This window comes from Sciurus carolinensis, chromosome 5 (genome assembly GCF_902686445.1).
Source record: "Sciurus carolinensis chromosome 5, mSciCar1.2, whole genome shotgun sequence".
Taxonomy (NCBI): domain Eukaryota; kingdom Metazoa; phylum Chordata; class Mammalia; order Rodentia; family Sciuridae; genus Sciurus; species Sciurus carolinensis.
Genome location: NC_062217.1, coordinates 12,248,113 through 12,266,424, shown reverse-complemented (window position 1 = coordinate 12,266,424; position 18,312 = coordinate 12,248,113). Strand labels below are relative to the sequence as shown.

Sequence of the window (18,312 nt, the reverse complement as noted above, 5' to 3'; positions counted from 1 at the left end):
ACAGGACCACCTCAGCACAGCACGGGCAGAGACCTAAACTGATGAGGTTCCTCCATCATCAGCTTAGCACAACACAGCACACACCGGAAGGCGGGCAGAGGGGAAGCAGTTTTACCACTAGACAGCAGGTTCACATTTACATAAACAGAACCACAACCTCATCTCATGATTAAAAACAGGAGATTTACAAACACTCCAAGTTATATTTCCACTTGAAATCAGGGATGTTTTTTGCCAAATACCAAAGTAAAAAATAAGACAGTGAAAGGTGTTTCATTCAAGGTATTGGTAGCCAATTGGAAAAAAAAAATCTAATAAATAGCCTTAATTAATAAGATATATGAACATTTTTATTTAAGGAAGAAATAGAGATGCAATTAGTGGCAAAACAGGTATGGATGCATCATCTCGCCCATTTGCCTAATCAGAGTCACTAGAACTCAGTACTTCTTGAAGAGGGAGGGAGGGAGCAGCAGGCACCGTTTCCTCTGGCAAAGGTGGAATGGTTAGAAGGGAGAAATCCACAGTGACCCGGTTTCTCCTGACTGGCTGGCAGCTCTCCTCCTCCTCTCCAGCACTGCGTATGACACACGCGGAATGCCTTCTCAGCAGCTTTTCCCTCTACACACGGAGGCATGTTGGGGTCAAGGGGAAAGTTCCACATGTTACAACACACCCCCAGGTTGAGAGGTTGAGCCATGACACACTGTACTTAAAAATAATCACGTCAATGCCAGCCAAAGGACACATGACAAGATTACAAAGCTGATGATAAGGAAGACGGTGTCTGGACATTTTTTGAGAACTAGGAAATTATCCTTAAATGGTTCACCTGTGTATTTGTTGAGGCACCTCCCTATTATGACCTGAAGAGCTTAGGAAAACAGTGCCCAGGGTGATACTGGTCTACCATGGTTCTGGATTTAAATTCGAGCTCTATCCTTTCCCACAAAGTTCCAAATAATCTGAGCCTTTGGTAATTTTAGGGAAAAAGGTTACTATAAGAAGAAAGTATTGTTTTGGGAGTGGGCACCATGTGAATCAAGAGTGATTTCAAATCCCACCTTATTCCTGAATCGCCGATGAGTACAGTTCCTCTTTTCTGGAGCTGGCTTTGGATCGAATAAATGTGTGTGGGTAGTTGTGTTATAAAAAACATTATCCACTGTAAAGACTGTGGGGATTCTAAAGTGGGCATTCGGTTTGGTTTGGTTTTGGTTTTGGTAGTGGGAACTGAACCCTGGGGTGCTTTACCACTGAGCTACATCCCCAGTTATTTTTATTTTTTATTTTGAGAAAGGGTCTCACTAAATTGCTTAGGGCCTCACTAAGTTGCTGAGACTCACCTTGAACTTGTGATACTCCTGCCTTGGCCTCCTGGGTTGCTGGGATTACAGACATGTACACCAGGCCCCGCTAAAGTGGGCGTCTTAAATTTCTGCCTAAACCACTTGCCAGAATCACTCAAAGTGCTCCCTTGTAAGCACTGCCCTGGTCTGAGATCCTGAAACAGGAATTGGAGTTTTAGGAGGCTGAGGATGCAGCCCAGTGGTAGAGCACTTGTTTAAGGTCCTGGATCCCCAGCACCACAAAAAAACAAAAAAACAAAACAAAACAGAAAAGGGTCCCAACCTTAGACAAAGCATCATCTGCTTCAGCTTAACTGAGTTGTTTGAAAAAACAAAAGGTCACATCTAACAAACGCTAGAACATGAAGCATATTTACTGGGGGCTAAGAAGCACCTGTATTATATGAAAAGAAATTACCTTATCCAGAGAATTGCTCTTCTCACTATTTCTTTCTGGAAGGCTGTTGCCTGAATCTGTGCTTATGAGAGATCCTCTCGAGTCAGCATTTCTCACGCTGTTGATGTTCGGAGTTGAAGCTGTATATGGAGAAGCTATACAGAAAATAAGGAAGACCAAAGTTTCAGTGAAAGAGAACAAAATAAAGTATTACACTTTAAGAGAAACTGCTTTTATGGCACTCTTTTTTTTTTTTTCCCCCTGTTTGGAAGTTGGCTCGCTTTTAAAGAACCGGGTCATACAAAATGAGATAAAAAATGAACTTTTAATCTGAAACATTTAGAATAAATGTCAACTCACTTATTTGGTTCTGAGTACCCAATAAACAGAACTGCTAGTTATTTAACTGCTCAGACTACGGGGGCATACATTGATTCAGAATGGAACAGAACAAAAATTAGAAGATAAATCCACTGACAAATATCCAAGAAAAAAAATCAAGTCTTACGATAAACCTATAATATGTAAATTGTGTGCTAAGGGGCCCCACTCTGCATGGTGTCATGGTATATTTTAAATTTTCAAGGAAAACACAATGATACTTGACACTGGCTAGAAACTACGGTTTCAACACTGGATCATGCTATGTTAAATCTTGTTGAAGCTGGGTATTTGGTGGTTGCTATGATAAAAAGCAAGTACTAGAAAAAAATCAATTGAAACAGGAAGTGAGGATGGTGGTAGAAAATCTGAGTATTAGAAGCCATGAACATCCATCAGGCAAAGAAAACCCACCAGTAATAGTTGTGGTTATTAGAAATGAAATATAAGTATTATTTTCTTTAAAATTTCATGTGTATTATAATTTTTCAAATGCCTATTAAGTTGTTAGGTCATAAGCATTTATTAGGTTATTTGTTTCTAAGTATCCAAGAAACAGAACTGCTAACAGATAAGTTCTAATAAACAGAACTGTTAGTTTTGGCCTAGGGATATCATGAAAACATTACTGACAATAAGATCCACCCTTACTCTCTGTGAAGTGAGAATATATGGGAATCTCTGTTATAAACATTTGTGAGTAGAGAGAAAACTCAACTTAGAAATAAAATCTGTGATGGCCCTTAAAAAAAAATAGCACTCAAAGGCAGAAATCAGCCTATACTTTGGAATTATAGACTTTTAGGGTAATACATTGACTTCCTGCTTAGATAAGCTTTAAGGGAATTATGTAATTTAAAAAGACTCTTTGGACTTGTACACTCCCGTGCTGAATCAAAAGCACGCCACCAACAGAAAGGTCTGGCTGGTTTTGTAGATGGCACGAGCAGAGTTTTGGCACTGTGCTCAGCAGCTGTAAGTAGGCCTCACAGACCCAAGCCAAAGATGCCGTTACTGGCACCTCACAAAAGGCAAGTCATTTTTCAGATTCAGCAGGCAAATTCGCTGGCATGGAGTGAAATGCTTTTAAGTTAAAAAATAAAAAGTAAATAAATAATAGCCAACCCAAGTTGTACCAAAATATTATTTTTACTTTAAAATTTGGTGGTTAATGGCATAAATTTATCTATCTCAGGCAATGTCATGATGCCTTCCCCCACACGCCAGTGCTGTGGATGGAACCCAGGGTCTCACGAACACATACAAGACAAACACCCTACCATGAGCTACCTCCCCAGCCCCCAAGACAGTCTTCAGTGTTAGAAGGAAGACCCATGACACAAAGGTTGCGAATCCTTTCCCCTCTCAGATATTCCAATTTATCCACTGCTATCCCTGAAACTGATCCAATGTATTAAGGCCAAGAAAAGAAAACCCAGGGGAATTTGGAAATATGAAGGCTGGATCAGGCTTTATTGTAAGCCCACAGGCTACAGTTCTCTAGCAGAGAAACTGTGATCAGCTGTCACAAGAACAGGAAAAAAACCCTATGAAAAAGCTATGACCTAAGGAAACTATCAGCAATGCGAAGAAAGAGCCTACAGAGTGGGAGAAAATCTTTGCCAATCATACTTCAGAAAGAGCACTAATCTCCAGAATCTATAAAGAACTCAAAAAACTCTACACCAAGAATGCAAATAATCCAATCGACAAATGGGCTAAGGAAATGAATAGACACTTCACAGAAGAAGATCTATAAGCAATCAACAAACATATGGAAAAATGTTCAACATCTCTAGTAATAAGAGAAATGCAAATCAAAACTACCCTAAGATTCCATCTCACCCCAATTAGAATGGCGATTATCAAGAATACAAGCACCAACAGCTGTTGGCGAGGATGTGGGGAGAAAGGTACACTCATACATTGCTGGTGGGGCTGCAAATTAGTGCAGCCACTCTGGAAAGCAGTGTGGAGACTCCTTAGAAAACTTGGAATGGAACCACCATTTGACCCAGCTATCCCACTCCTTGGCCTATACCCAAAGGACTTAAAATCAGCATATTACAGAGATACAGCCACATCAATGTTCATAGCTGCTCAATTCACAATAGCCAGATTGTGGAACCAACCTAGATGTCCTTCAATTGATGAATGGATAAAGAAACTGTGGTATATATATACAATGGAATATTACTCAGCCATAAAGAATGATAAAATTATGGCATTTGCAGGCAAATGGATGAAATTGGAGAATATCATGCTAAGTGAGATAAGCCAATCTCAAAAAACCAAAGGACGAATGATATCGCTAATAAGTGGATGATGACACATAATGGTGGTTGGGGGGGTTAGTGTTAGGTTTAGAGTTAGGGTTGGGGAGGGGGGCAAGAATGGAGGAAGGAAGGACTGTTTAGAGGGAAAAGAGGGGTGGGAAGGGTGGGGGAAGGGAAAAAACAACAGAATGAATCAAACAACATTACCCTATGTAAATTTATGATTACACAAATGGTATGCCTTTACACCATGTGCAAACAGAGAAACAACATGTATCCCATTTGTTTACAATAAAATAAAATTAAAAAAAAAAAAAAGAAAAAGCTATGACCATTTTTCTATACTAAGAAAAAAGAAACATACATAATGACCCATTATAATTCTCCTAATATAACTGTACTTCATAGTTAAGGTAGAACTCAGGAGAAAAGCCCTCAATAAAGTAAAATGAGGTCCTAAATTCTCAGATTTTTTGGTTTGATTCCAAAACCAAGGTTCTAATTTAAGACAAACAGATGCCCCAAATGCAATAAATAAAAATCAACATGCTTAGTTTGTTGTGTGTGTGTGTGTGTGTGTGTGTGTGTGTTTGTGTGTGTGTTTAGTATCCTGATCCAGGACGTGACGTTTAAAAATCTTACACCTGTGAGTAAATGGAAAGTTCTGTTCATCCCTCTCTCCTCTGTACCAACAGCCCAGTGCATTATGTGTGGAAATGGGATCCTTGCTTTTCAAAATGAATGCATCTCAGAGTAGTTTTCACCCAGGCAATGAGTCCACTTTATGAATCATCATGCACCACACTCCAAAGACATTTTAGAAATCGGTGAGTGAGCATTCTTGACATGTGTGGAAACAGAATTTCTTCTAGACAGAGATGCAGGAAAAAAGTCTGCTCCTGAAGCATGAGCACCAGTACGAAAGTCAACTGGAAGCTGACAAACAAAAGAGGAATTGCTACAGTTACCTGAAAAACACTAGCAAACCCAGTCCAAGGTGGGGATTTTCTGGAAGGCACTCCTAACAGAGTAAGAATCTAATCCTTCGAGATGGAAGGAAACACAAAGTCTGAGTATAAATAAGCCTGTTGTGGCAAATACCTATGAAAAGTAGATTTGGATCTTGAAATTCCATGAAGTGTGAAAAGAGAGAGCACAAGTCTCAAGCTCTTTTCCTAACTGCACCATGAGTGCAAAGCAACCAAAGGCCTCACTGCTGTCTGGGCCACATGCTCAAGGGATCTCCAGTCCTAGCAAGGTGAATTCTGCACTGGACAGAGTTCCCTGAGTCAGACCATTCCCTCACTGTGGTCTGGTCATTTCCACAATGTTTGAATGCTTCTTTATAGCACTACAGAGTCCTGGTAACAGACGACAAAGCATTAAGATTTTCAACGCATTTCTGAGCTTGTGGATTCATCTAGTTGGCTATAAGAGTGTATAAAAAACCATGAATAACACAATAGAATGTGCTTGTTATAATGACAGTCAAACTACAGTACTGAGTGTTTACCATGACAAGCACTGTACATGCTACTCTTTATCTCTGACAGCGACTCTGTGTTGGAGGTATGGATATGGAGGGTGCAGAGGGTGGACACCCTGTCCATGAGGCTAGTCGGTAGTGGAGTTCAGGTCCAAAGCCACACCTGTCTGACCGTAGTGCACGCTATGAACTGCTGCACATGAAGCCCTCTAACGAAGATCACCTCCTTACTCCCAGAGTGGCAGCCTGACGTGTGGGAAGGAGAATGAAGGCTTCAGAAGAAAGGCAAATGGAAACTCACAACGGCAGCCGACATGTGCTGAGCATTTACTGTGCGCTACACTCTGCGCCAAGCATTCGGCATGAATTAACTCTCATCACCTTTACAATACTAAATGAGGGAACTGTAACTATGAAAACCATACATGACTATAAATAAGATTAAGGAATGGTATTGGTAATATAGGAAAAATCTGGGCAATCGGGTAAGCTTTCCAATTTTATATTCTACCCTGTTTCATTATTTACTATGAAAAATGGCATATTAACAATACAGAAGGTAAGAATACATATTCAAGGTGACAACAGTCCTGTAATGAATGGAATATACCTTTTCTGACCCATGAATCTGTACCATTAATGGGTAGTCTAACCAGTAGCCATAGAAGGACATTTTGTTTATTCAAAATGTGGTAAAGAGAGGGAGAAATAAAGACAGAAAAAGACTGAGCATCTATGACAATCCCTTGAGGACAGATATATCTACCATCTGTAGATACATATATCTATCTCCATTACCTTCATGAAGCTATGACTCAATCAGAATATAAATAAGTACATTTTCTCAGGTACTTTCTTATGAAGAAACTATGTGAATCTTGATTTATGTCATCTATTTCCCTCCCCAGGGGAATACTCTTTCATTGTTTCATATAGAAAAAATATTATAGAAAAGATTTTTGTGAAAGCTGATTTTAGGATTGAATCTCAGCCACAAAATGTGACAGAATAATCCCTTCACGAATTACTCTGTCACATTTCCTCTAAATTGCCAATACTACAAGTCACCCCCGCCAACACCTGCAAAGACATTCCTTTTCTAAAAGCATGAACAATCTAAGATTTAAAATACTTAACAAGCAAACAGCACAAGCAGGTGACTAAATGTATTATGTTCAGGATTCACAAGAATTCTGAAACCTCCATTCCAGTTTCTGGCTGAAGAATTTCAGTTGTGAAGAATCACAACCAGAAAAGAATATTCAAGGCAGAAACTCAGAGGCCCAAGTCCTAATTCGTGAGTGTAATGCGTTAAGGAACGGTTGAATTAATGACACCTGAGTGACACTGGAGAGAGACTGACAAGTGCACAGAGCATTACCAATGCCAGAAATGGCGCCTAAGAGGCTGTGGTCCAGTGTGTTTCCCTTTTGTGGCGTCACCAGCGGGTTCCCAGCTGGCAAAGCAAGGGCTTCATCCTTCACAGTCTGTCAAAAGGGGAAGAGAAGAAACAGTCAGACGATTGAGCGAGTCACCAACTGTTCTTAACATGCAAGGGCAAATGCAGGAGTGAGCAGGACAGCCTGACATGGTCAATGGGCCAGAGTGCGAGAAGCAACCAAGTGGGGCTGTTCATCCCAAATGAACTGGACTTCTAGTAGTAATGACCACAGTCTTGGGATGTCTATAGCTGCACGTAAACTCTCCATCAGAGGAGAAACTACATCAATTTTAAAGTTATATCTCTTTGAGGGGGATTTTACTTCAGGGAAAGCCAAAGGAAGATCTTGCACTTGTGCTTTCAGGGTTGAAACAGGACAAGAAAGTCACATTCTCATCTGCATTACTTATTCTGCTTAGAAAAGCAGAATTAGAGAACATGCGTATAGAAGGCAAAATTGTATGGGGTGAGATCAGCAAGATGCATTTAGGAAAGAAAGTTTACAACCTTTGGAATAAGAAAAAAAATCTATAAACATGGATCATTTCAGTGTAACAGTATTTAGAAAAGGAATGTGGAAGGGTGAAGAGTAGAGTAATAAATGAGGCCATGCACCACTCTTGGGGAAAAGGCAAAGAAACATGCATGGAAATTCCTCATCTATGTGTTGCAACAGTAAAATGGCAAGATTAACTCTGCATCAGTTCATGGGTATGAATAAAAGGGAAAGAGAACTGGTAATATCTGTTCAATTATTAGCAAATAAGCCCTGAGGCTAAGAAAAGAACTTTAGGAAGATAACAAATACAAGTTTCAGCTTACAGAATTTTTATAAACTTTAATAATTAAAAATTATTATGGGTGAATAATTTAAAAGCCTTTGCAATTGAAATGTGAGGAATTTGCTTTGAAAACATTGAATTGTAAGATGCAACCTAGAATTTATTTTAAATAAAAAGACAAATTACTATGTATCAAAGACAGAGTATATTCCTAAACCAATCTCCAGTCAAAAAGTTTTGAAATAATTTCTGGGGTCATTCCTCAGTCTACTTAACTTCCCATGCCACTTTAAATAATCACAACTACAAATACAAATATAACATAAATTAAGGTGGCAGTTCTTGGAGGCAGGAGCCTTTGGTCCCTCATTTTGGCATCCCTGACATCCAGTCTAAACAAGAGAAACTGGAGCCTAGAGAGATGTCTTTTCCAAGTTTCTATCAGAACTGGGGCCAGCCTGGGATCTAAGGGACATGGGTTAAAATCATGCCCTTGCGGGGTGCAGTGGTGCCCACCTATAATCCCAGCAACTGGGGAGGCTGAGACAGGAGGATCTCAAGTTCAAAGTCAGCCTCGGCAATGGCAAGGCATGAAGCAACTCAGTGAGACCCTGTCTCTAAATAAAAATACAAAATAGAGCTAGGGATGTGGCTCAGTGGATGAGTATCCCTGAGTTCAATCCCCAGTGCCCTGCCCCTGAAATCATGCCCTTTATTTTTGCTCCTCCTCACACCATAAATCTGTGTTAAATATACAAATAAAAATCCTGAAGGCTTACAAGATATTAGGCCATTAGGAGAGCAAGAATTGAAGATTTACTGATTGACCCTATCATAGCCAGAAATGTACTTTACCAAGTGTTATTACCAAGTAACTGCCAACATTTATTACTGCAGTGTTATTGGTAACATAAGAGGATAGGGAGTGCACTGGGTTGAGTAGTATCCCCCAAAACTCATGTCCACCTAGAATTTCAGGACATAATCTTATTTGGAAATAGTATCTTTCCAGATATAATTAAAATATAAGTCAAGATGAGGTCAGACTGTGTGGACTCTAAATCCCATCACTGGTGTTCTTATAAGAAAGGAGAAGGCACACAAAGACTCAGACACACACCAGAGAAAATACCACGTAAAGACAAAGGCAGAGGTAGCAGTGATGCCACCAGAGCCAAAGAAAAACCCCAAGCGCTGCCAGCAACCGTCAGAAGCTCAGAGAGAAGCACAGAATAGCCTCTTCCCTGACGCCTCTGATGACACCTTGGTTCTGGACTTCTGGCCTCTCAAATTTCTGCTGTTCTATGCCCAATTTGTGGCACTCTGCTATGGCAGCCTTGGGACAATTTGGGCTATGTCCATGTGACTATGCTCACGTACGGTGCCTGGGTTCACAGGGAAAGGAGACACATCCCTCACGTTGATCCGCTGGACATTTTCAATGAGCAGACCAAACAGAGGCAGGTACAGTGTGGCTATCCTTGCCTGATGACTCTGAAACAAAGACACAAGGTGAGTTTGTCCCACAGCTCTGAGAACAATGACAGAGAAACTTGACACAGGCAATCTTCCTTATTTAGATCCATCCTATAAGGACAAATATTAGATTTTATTCCAAAAACAGAGGAACGTCTTAGTACTGGTATCACAAATTTTCTAATTAGTGTTCTCTTCATATCACTTAAAGGACATTTATCACTGCATATCTGCTTCCTGTGGGGGCCACTCACCCTTGAAGCATATCTATCATCAAAAGAATGCTTTATCAGCAGGTTCTTGAGCACACTGATGGCGATCACACGGACCTCCCGAAATTCTTGCAGGGCAGTGCCCACTTCTCTCAGCAGTAGTCCCACCAAGAAGTGGTTTCTGCAGAATTCGTCCGTTAACGAGTAGTCAAGCTGGAGATCTGAAAGGAGGATGGAAACGACTCTAGTCAGGGAGGGTCCATTGCTCTCTGAATAAAATAAAAACGGAACCATCCTCTGCACTCAGCCTGCCCTGCAGTGTCAACACACGATCAGACCTGTTCTCAAACGGAAAGGGTTCATTCTGAAATGCTACTCTACTCTCTCACACAAACTCCTACAGGAAAACCACATTTAAATACAAATTAGTGCCCTGGATTTTGATTTTGGAACATATAGCATCCTTCATGATTAAATTAGTGAATATAAGTTTCAGGACCAATTTTTAGAATATAAGACAGCATGTTACATTATAATTTTGTTATTGACAAAGTTAAAAATAAAGTTATACTACTTAATAGAACCCTGAGTAATTTGTGCATAAAAATACATAATTACAGAAGGAACACATACATGTGCCTTATTAAAATACTATTTAATTCCTGAGTTCAAAATTCATTTCCTGATCATCAATGCCTGGAGAGTCCCAATAAAACACAATGGGTTAAAAATGAATAAATTTGCATACAACCTATTTATGCTGCTATCACTGAAAGAACTTATCTATTACAGTATTTTCTAAAATATTTGCTTAATACTTCCATACCTCTAAAAGCAAATAAGTATAAACTAAAATTGGAATGGACAAAGTACCAAACCAAACTAGCAACCCATCAACAAGCTAAATGACAAAGTTGAAAGCTCTTCTGGAAAAGAGCTAGAAGTAAGTGTGAGCCTTCCTGAGGAGGCAAAAGCAGCTGACACCACTCCAAAGCCGCAGCCCAGCTCTGGGGAAGTGGAAGACAGCAGTGGAATGTTACGCTGACCCCATGAGTAAAGGAAGCTCTACAGACCCCGCCTTTGACTTCAATCCCATATCTGTTAGTTACACCTAAATTTACTCAAAATACTGACCCAGGTTCAGTGAAACCCTTTAGTAGAAGGGGAAGACTATTCCTTTTCCCACAATAATCATGTTTACTGTTTGTAATTATCAAACCCAGTCTACCCAAACTGTAGTCCACACGTTGACCTCACATAAATCTCTTAGAAGGAAACCACTATGGCGTTACTGTGTGTGCTCTTACATACCTGGGCTTGTGGTGTATGCACATGCACAATGTGCAGCTGTGAGTTCATGTGGGTAGGTGTGCACGAGAAAGAAGGTGAGGTGGGAAAAGAGAGAAGGCAGAGAAGAAGGCGAATACGAAAAAAGGCAAGGTGTCCACATCTGACCATCACCCACCTGCCTAGGGCAGCCCCTCTCGCACCAAAGACCCTGGAAGCACTCTGAAGGTGTGAGTCTGCCAGACACCTGACAGGTTTCTGCTGGCTCAATTCTACCGGACAAAGAGTCCTGCAGGCTCAAAGGGCAATTCGGGCAGTAACACATTCCCTGCCCCACCACTGGACACAAAGAACTGCCCTTAACACCCTGACAGGAGAAAGGAAAAAAGAAGGCCAGTGCCCAAGAACAGGCGAGGGAGACTTGGATGCAGGTTGGGGAGAGTCACTAACTCCCCAGGGAGCTGGGAGAAGGCCAGGGACCCTGCAAGGCCCCACCAGGACCTGTGGTATGGCTTGTAGGGAGGAAGATGATGGCTTCTGGGGGAGGGGCTATTTCAGAGGTGCTGGGGTGGGCATGCCATATTTGAAAAGCTGGGAGTAAGCCGGGGTGCCTGGAATGTGGGGGACGGTGGGGTGTGAGACAGAGAGGCTGGCCAGCCAGGGATGGACTGCACAGCTGAATGCTGCTGCTCCCGCAGCCAGGAGGCTCCCTCCCAGACCTGTGGGTGCTGGGCTCAACCCCTCACTGTCCTCACTGTCACTGTTATCTGGCCACCCTGTCTCCACTGTCACCACTTTTCATATCCTCCTTTCCAAGCTTTATTTTTCCCCCTTAGCATTTATTGGTCTCCAACATTCTGTGTATTTCACTTATATAAAATAGCCAAGGATTTTTATCCAGGTTGTCCACAACTGTATCCCGAAGCTATAGGCATAGCTGGTGCAACACAGTGGTTCAACCATTTGATGAACAAATGAATGCCAACTCCAGAGCCACGATCTCCCTTCTTGTTCCTTATAAGGTGGCACAAATCTATTTGGGGTGAGGGGAAGACATTTGTCTCTGAAAGAATATCTATATGTTTCTCCAAATTCCAGTGTGTCATTAATACTTTGGTGGCATCTTCCCACTTTTTCTGCTTTAGCACAAACAAACCTAGGCACATCAAGGCTCTAAACTCAATGAGTATACTTGACAGACCTGGCACACTGCTTTCTTTAACTTGATTCACTGGAAGACAAGGAACCTTTCTGATCTCAATTCTCTTCAAACTTGAAGACACACGGAACAGTTAGTAAAGACTCAACATGCAAACATAAAAAGCATGTGAAAAGCCGCGTTGCTTGTGATTCAAGATACTGCCACCGCTGGGGATGAGGGCTATGAAAGTGGTGGAATGCAATTTTGGGGTGAAGCAGGACTTTTTTGTTTGTTTGTTCTACTTGAAGAAACATCCCAGAAAACCTAGTGACCTTAGGAGCAAGGCCCTCCCTGGGATGCTACCGCAGTGTCTCAGCCTCAGTGAAAACGAATTCACCACTTCATCATGAGTTTAAAGATGGCCGAATGCCTAAATGAACAGCATAGGTAAACATTTCAACAGCCACTTGCATTCCTTTTCTTTTAAAGGAGGAAAATGCAAGAAAGCAAGCGTCACATCCCACACCTACCTACAGGAGTGTCATTTGACTCCACAGTTGGTGAAAGAAAAGCTAATTCATAAGAAAAAAGGAAAAGTGAAACAAAAACAAACTAGAGTAAATAAAATGGATTTCTATTTTTTAAGCAAAGGAATTTTCCAATGAAAATGAGTCACATTCTCATGATCTGCAGACTAATAAGTTTATCGAAAAGTAAGTTTCCATGTAACACTTTATCAATACACTTGAAATGGAAATTTAACAAGAAAAAAGTTAATTCATCTATGAAAATCAGAAAATACTAGTATCGTATTTGAATCAATTCTCTTTTCTTATTTAAAAAGAATGGTTGTCTTTGTGAAAAAATTAATACATGTAAAGATAGGTTACCTTGGTATCTTTGAATCCTGCCTTTTCCAAATGGCATTGGTAAGTTCAATGGAATATAATGTTCATGATTGCACACCACACGGAGAAATTCAAACTTGTATTCAAAGAGGGTCTGCAGGAAAAAGAGTTTAGTCATAAATTAAATGTCTCATTAGAGATTTTACACAGGACACTAAAAAAGCCTGTCAGAAACAATACACCAGGCGCAGCAGCAGGGACCTATGGAAACTGCAAGATCCATTCCAGTTCACAGATTTTAGTATGGTTAAAGCAATTTGTTTGAAAACTGAAAACACATTTCATTAAACAATGTCCTCAGGTGATATTTAGGGCATTTATTATTCATGTTCCTCCTACTTCCATAGTGGATTTCACCTACCTTAAAATTATAGACACAGATTCAATATAATAAAAAAAGATTAGTAAGTCAGAGCTTATTTATTTATTTATTTATTTTTGGTACCAGGGATTGAACTCAGGGGCACTTAACCACTGAGACATATCCCTACCCTTTTCTGTATCTTATGTAGAGACAGAGTCTCACTGAATTGCTTAGGGCCTCATGCTAAGTTGCTGAGGCTGGCTTTGAACTCAAGATCCTCCTGTCTCAGCCCCCTGAGTTGCTGGGATTACAGGCATGTGGCTAGTAAACCAGAGCTTTAAAAAAAGAAAAGAAAAATGAGAACAGACATAATTCCGGCAGAGAAAGGTTAGTTACATGGTTACTTTTTTGTCTTAAGTAAACTGTGATTTGCAACATTTATGCTTTTCATTGTGGTTGAAATGTCATTTTGCCATTGTGTCAGAGAAAAATCAATGGGTATGTTTATCTCTAGTTCTGAACTACTGTGTTCCTAATATCTCATATTAGTGCAAGGAAGTGCTGGTATTTCTAAGTGGGGAGTGAGTTATGCCTCTGGGACTGAAAGAAAATTCATATGAGAATGAGAGGAACAGATGGATTTTCAGATGTGCATCAACGAGACACAAGAAATCTCAAGCAACCGTCACACTACCTTTGGGTCTCCAGGAGCAAAGCAGCTGATGTAGTTGTTGATCTGTTTGAAGACAAAGCCCCTGTCCATGAAGGTGAAACATCTCTGTGGAGGAAAATAGCCCACAAAGGTCAGTATTCAGGCCCAGACTTTCTGGAAACTTAGGCTAAAATCAGCACTTGTTGCTAAGACCCCAATCACTTGCTGTTAGTGAGTGTGTCCTTCAGCATAGAAACACGTGGTGACGGCGTCAGAGCACCTGCTCTAGGCACTCTGCTTAGGAGCAACTGAAAAAGCACGTCTCAGGTGCAGCTCACACCCTCCCTCCTGGAGGGTCCCACCTTGATGAAGACGGCGAGGCTGTGATTTGCATTCTTGGATGCCTCTGGGTTATCTCGAAACTTCTGTGTGATGTGTGGCATCAGCATGTTCACAACAGTTTCCACTGCGTGATGGTAAGATGCAGGAAATCTCTGGTTTCTTAATAACTAAAAGAAATTCAAAGCAAACGTTTACTATTTTTTAAGTTGCAGTCCTTTGGGGGAAAATAATTTAGCTGAGTGCATTTTTAAAAATCTAGAGTTCTAATCTTATCTCTCTGAAATTAGATAAAATGAATTACTCTTCTTTCTCTCAAAGTACAAGTGTTCAAGTACTTAGAATAAGTGCCATAGATGTACTTCAGAGTATGATAAAGACCACCATAAAAGTGGAGGTACAGTTTGTACTCCCAGAGATTCTGAACTAAGAGGTTGGCAGGGGTGCAGGAACCTGCATTTTCACTAATCATCTTTGGGATTCTTGTGCCTGTACCTCTTTTAGAAGGCACTGGTCTAGGTTAAAGCTTCAAGTCCTCAAAATAAAAATACACAGATTGAAGACTGTACATGACCAGTTTAAACTGGTTAAGTGGCAGCAGTCTGCTCTAGTTAACTTTATGTTGTAATCTTTATTATTAACATTTACCTAAAATATTATATTGACTACTCAGCAATTAGCTACCATTTGTCATTGTGTATATTTTACATTAGGCATGTTTTTATGTACTTTTTCATTCAATTCTTATGCAATCCCTATGAGTTTAGTTCTCATTTTATAGAGGAACAGAGAGGACAGGGAAATGTGTCCTCAATCACACAACTAAAATGATTCAGACCCAGGTCTACCATGAATCTAAAGCCCATGCTCCTGCTACGGAAGACCACATGGACTCCCCACCTGGCTGCATAAATAGGACCATCTACTGAGAGTCTAAAATGGGGTAGGTGCTGCACTAATGCTCCACTATATGTATCCATTGATACATTTAATTCTAACAGCCATGTGAGGGGAGTCTTGTCATCTCCATTTTACAGATGAGAAAATTGAGGGTTAGAGTTCAATAAACAGTACTAACCACTAGTTTTGAAATTTCAAAGGGATTGTGTTCCAGTATGTAACTCATAACTCTATATCCTGAGGTGTTAGCATTAATACATGAGTGACTTCCAGGACCCCTGGAAGAGACAACTAACCACCAGGCATGACTGCTAGCCCCCCCAACATGGCCACTCCCAAAAAAGTGGTATCCCTATGGACTGCAGGAGGGGACTGAGTCAATGATTGCTAAGGCCACGAAAAATGGATGAAGAACTCTATCATGGACAGATTAAGTGGACAGCCACAGGTGTACAGGAAATGCAGGGGACAGAGAACCATGTCATGTGACACTGTGATGTTCTAGTCAGTCAAATCTAAAACGTGGGAAATTCTGATGGACCAATGATCCACTTTCTTTTAACGAATATACTAGATCAAAAAATGAAGAGGGAACAGTTTGAGAATAAAAAAAATTTCAGATTCACATAAAAAATATGCAATATGTGAACTTTATTTAGAACCTGATTCAGCCAAACCAACTGTAACATGACATTTTGGGGACACCTGGGGAAAATGAATACAGACTGGGTGTGAGACGACGATTAAAAATATTGCTAGTTTTAAAATATAATGATATGGGAGTTATATCTTTTTCAAAATCTGTTAGAAATGACACACTAAGAATTTTAGAGATAAAATGATAAGATGTTGGGGAGTTGCTTTTAAAATACTGTAGGTAAAAAAAGTGTAGATATGTAAAGAGAGAATGGCAGAATGGAGCTAACTGCTGAAGTGGAACTGCTGGGTCATGTGAGAATCTTTCCACTATTCCCTATACTTCCAGACTTAAATCTCTACTGTAAGCTTTTATTTCAAAAGATGTGCTGAACAATGATGGATAATTTATATACTAGCCCATAATTAATGTTGCTCAGTGGTTAGGAAATGATAACTTAGGGCTCTGAAGGCTGAAAAGAAGCTCTCCCAGCAGTGACAAACAGCTGTGGATGTGACAGAGCACTTGCCTAGAATCCTCAAAGCCCTGGGTTTGATATCCAGCACGCACGTGAGTGCACACATGCAATCCTAATTTAGCAATATAACAAACTAAAGCCTTTCTAAAAGGTAGGACACACACATCTAAAGGTAATAAAAACTTAGGTAATTAAATGATTTTAAGTGGAGATTACTGTAAGCAGAAATGGAAAGAAAAAGTATAGGACCTGGTGGTGAATATATAGGAGCTGTCAGAGGAGAGGATTCTGAGACTCTAAGAGATTCCTCTGACAAAACCCAACTCCTGGCCATGGCTGCTGGAGGTCTCCTGCCAGAGCCTCTGCAGTGTTCCTACTGGGCCAGCACCACTAACTGCTCCTCCAGTAGATGCTACCAGTGTGGGGTTTGCAGCTTAGCACCTGTGCTCACAGGCACTAAGGCCATCCTGCTGGCTGTTATGCTCCTACCCTCTGACTCTGCTGAGTGGGATCTATATGAAGACCCCCATCCAGTCTTGTGCTGAGGCCACTGTGAGCACCATTGTCAAAGCCAGGATTTGCAGTGGGCTCCCCTACACCCTACAGATCTCTGCTCCTACAACTGCTGCTGCACTTCAGAACAGTCATGGAATGTTCACTTCTGTGTTCCTTACTGAGCTCTTCCACTCTCCAGTGGGGTTTACAGACTTCTTTTCTATGGGTTGTTTTTTTTTTCAAACACAAATAAAATGATTTAATCGCATTATTTGGGCATGCAGAAAAACTCCTAATGCATAGACACATGTTGTCATAGTTACCAATTTATCCTTCCACCAACAACCACCATATCAAAAGTTTATTGCTGAATTCTTAACATGTTGCAGCACATTTAAAAAATCATTTAAAACTTTGCCATTAAGGTAGGCAAAAATAAAATCTCATTTTTGTTAATTTGTGCTTATTTGGTTTCTAAGAAGACTCAACATTTTTTTAAACTTATTTTTATTGTAAACAAATGGGATACATGTTGTTTCTGTTTGTACATGAAGTAGAGGCATACCATTTGTGTAATCACACATTTACATAGGGTAATGGTGTTTGATTTATTCTGTTATTTTTTCCTCCCCCCCACCCCTCTTTTCCCTCTATACAGTCCCTCCTTCCTCCACTCTTGCCCCCCTCCCATCCCCCATTATGTGTCATCATCTGCTTATCAGCTAGATCATTCGTCCTTTGGTTTTTTGAGATTGTCTTATCTCACTTAGCATGATATTCTCCAATTCTATGGGTTGTTTTACTACTTTGTGAGACAGAATAAATAAGGCTTAATGAGTAAACATTTTGTTTAGGCTTTGTAAACAACAACGAAACTAATAGAGCTAAGAATTTTGTCAGACTTTTATCAGCAATCTGAGTTTACCTCCCCTTATCACAGTCCCTACATAACTACCTCTCCTTCCCAATTTTCTACAACTTTTTTTCACCTACCTCCTCATAATTTTCATTCATAAAAATCATTCTCTCTAGACTCTCATGAGTGTGCCCCTTTCTGCCCCATGCTGCCACGAGAACTGCGCCTCAGATCTCTGACGGCAGTGAACACGTGCCCGATGGACCCCTCCACTGTGCTCTGAAGCCCACCGCTGCACCTGTGCCCTGGCCATCCATACCTTGCACTGTCCGCTCTCAGCAGATAACTGAGAGAGCAGAGATGCATAGGCGGGCTTCCTGCTGGGGGATGTGAACTCTGGCAACCGGCTTTGGCTCCAGGCCTCTCTCTTAAGAGTCACGGTGTGCTCTCAGAAACTCCCTCCCCTTTCTCTCTCCTTATCCCTGGAACACACTGAACCTCCTTTGATGGCTCTC

General features: G+C 40.7%; 1 protein-coding gene across 12 annotated transcripts in view; it reads right to left on the bottom strand.

The window, feature by feature from the left end:
• The window catches only part of Dock9 (dedicator of cytokinesis 9), a 273,347-nt gene that overhangs the window by 59,650 nt on the left and 195,385 nt on the right, over positions 1-18,312 (bottom strand). For all 12 annotated transcript variants that reach the window (XM_047553251.1, XM_047553252.1, XM_047553253.1 and 9 more), the window contains exons 28-34: positions 14,455-14,601; positions 14,135-14,218; positions 13,119-13,230; positions 9,843-10,021; positions 9,493-9,606; positions 7,271-7,376; positions 1,768-1,901 (exon numbers count right to left, since the gene is read on the bottom strand). In XM_047553251.1, the coding sequence (XP_047409207.1) occupies positions 1,768-1,901; positions 7,271-7,376; positions 9,493-9,606; positions 9,843-10,021; positions 13,119-13,230; positions 14,135-14,218; positions 14,455-14,601 (876 nt within the window). The remainder of the gene's footprint in view (positions 1-1,767; positions 1,902-7,270; positions 7,377-9,492; positions 9,607-9,842; positions 10,022-13,118; positions 13,231-14,134; positions 14,219-14,454; positions 14,602-18,312) is intronic.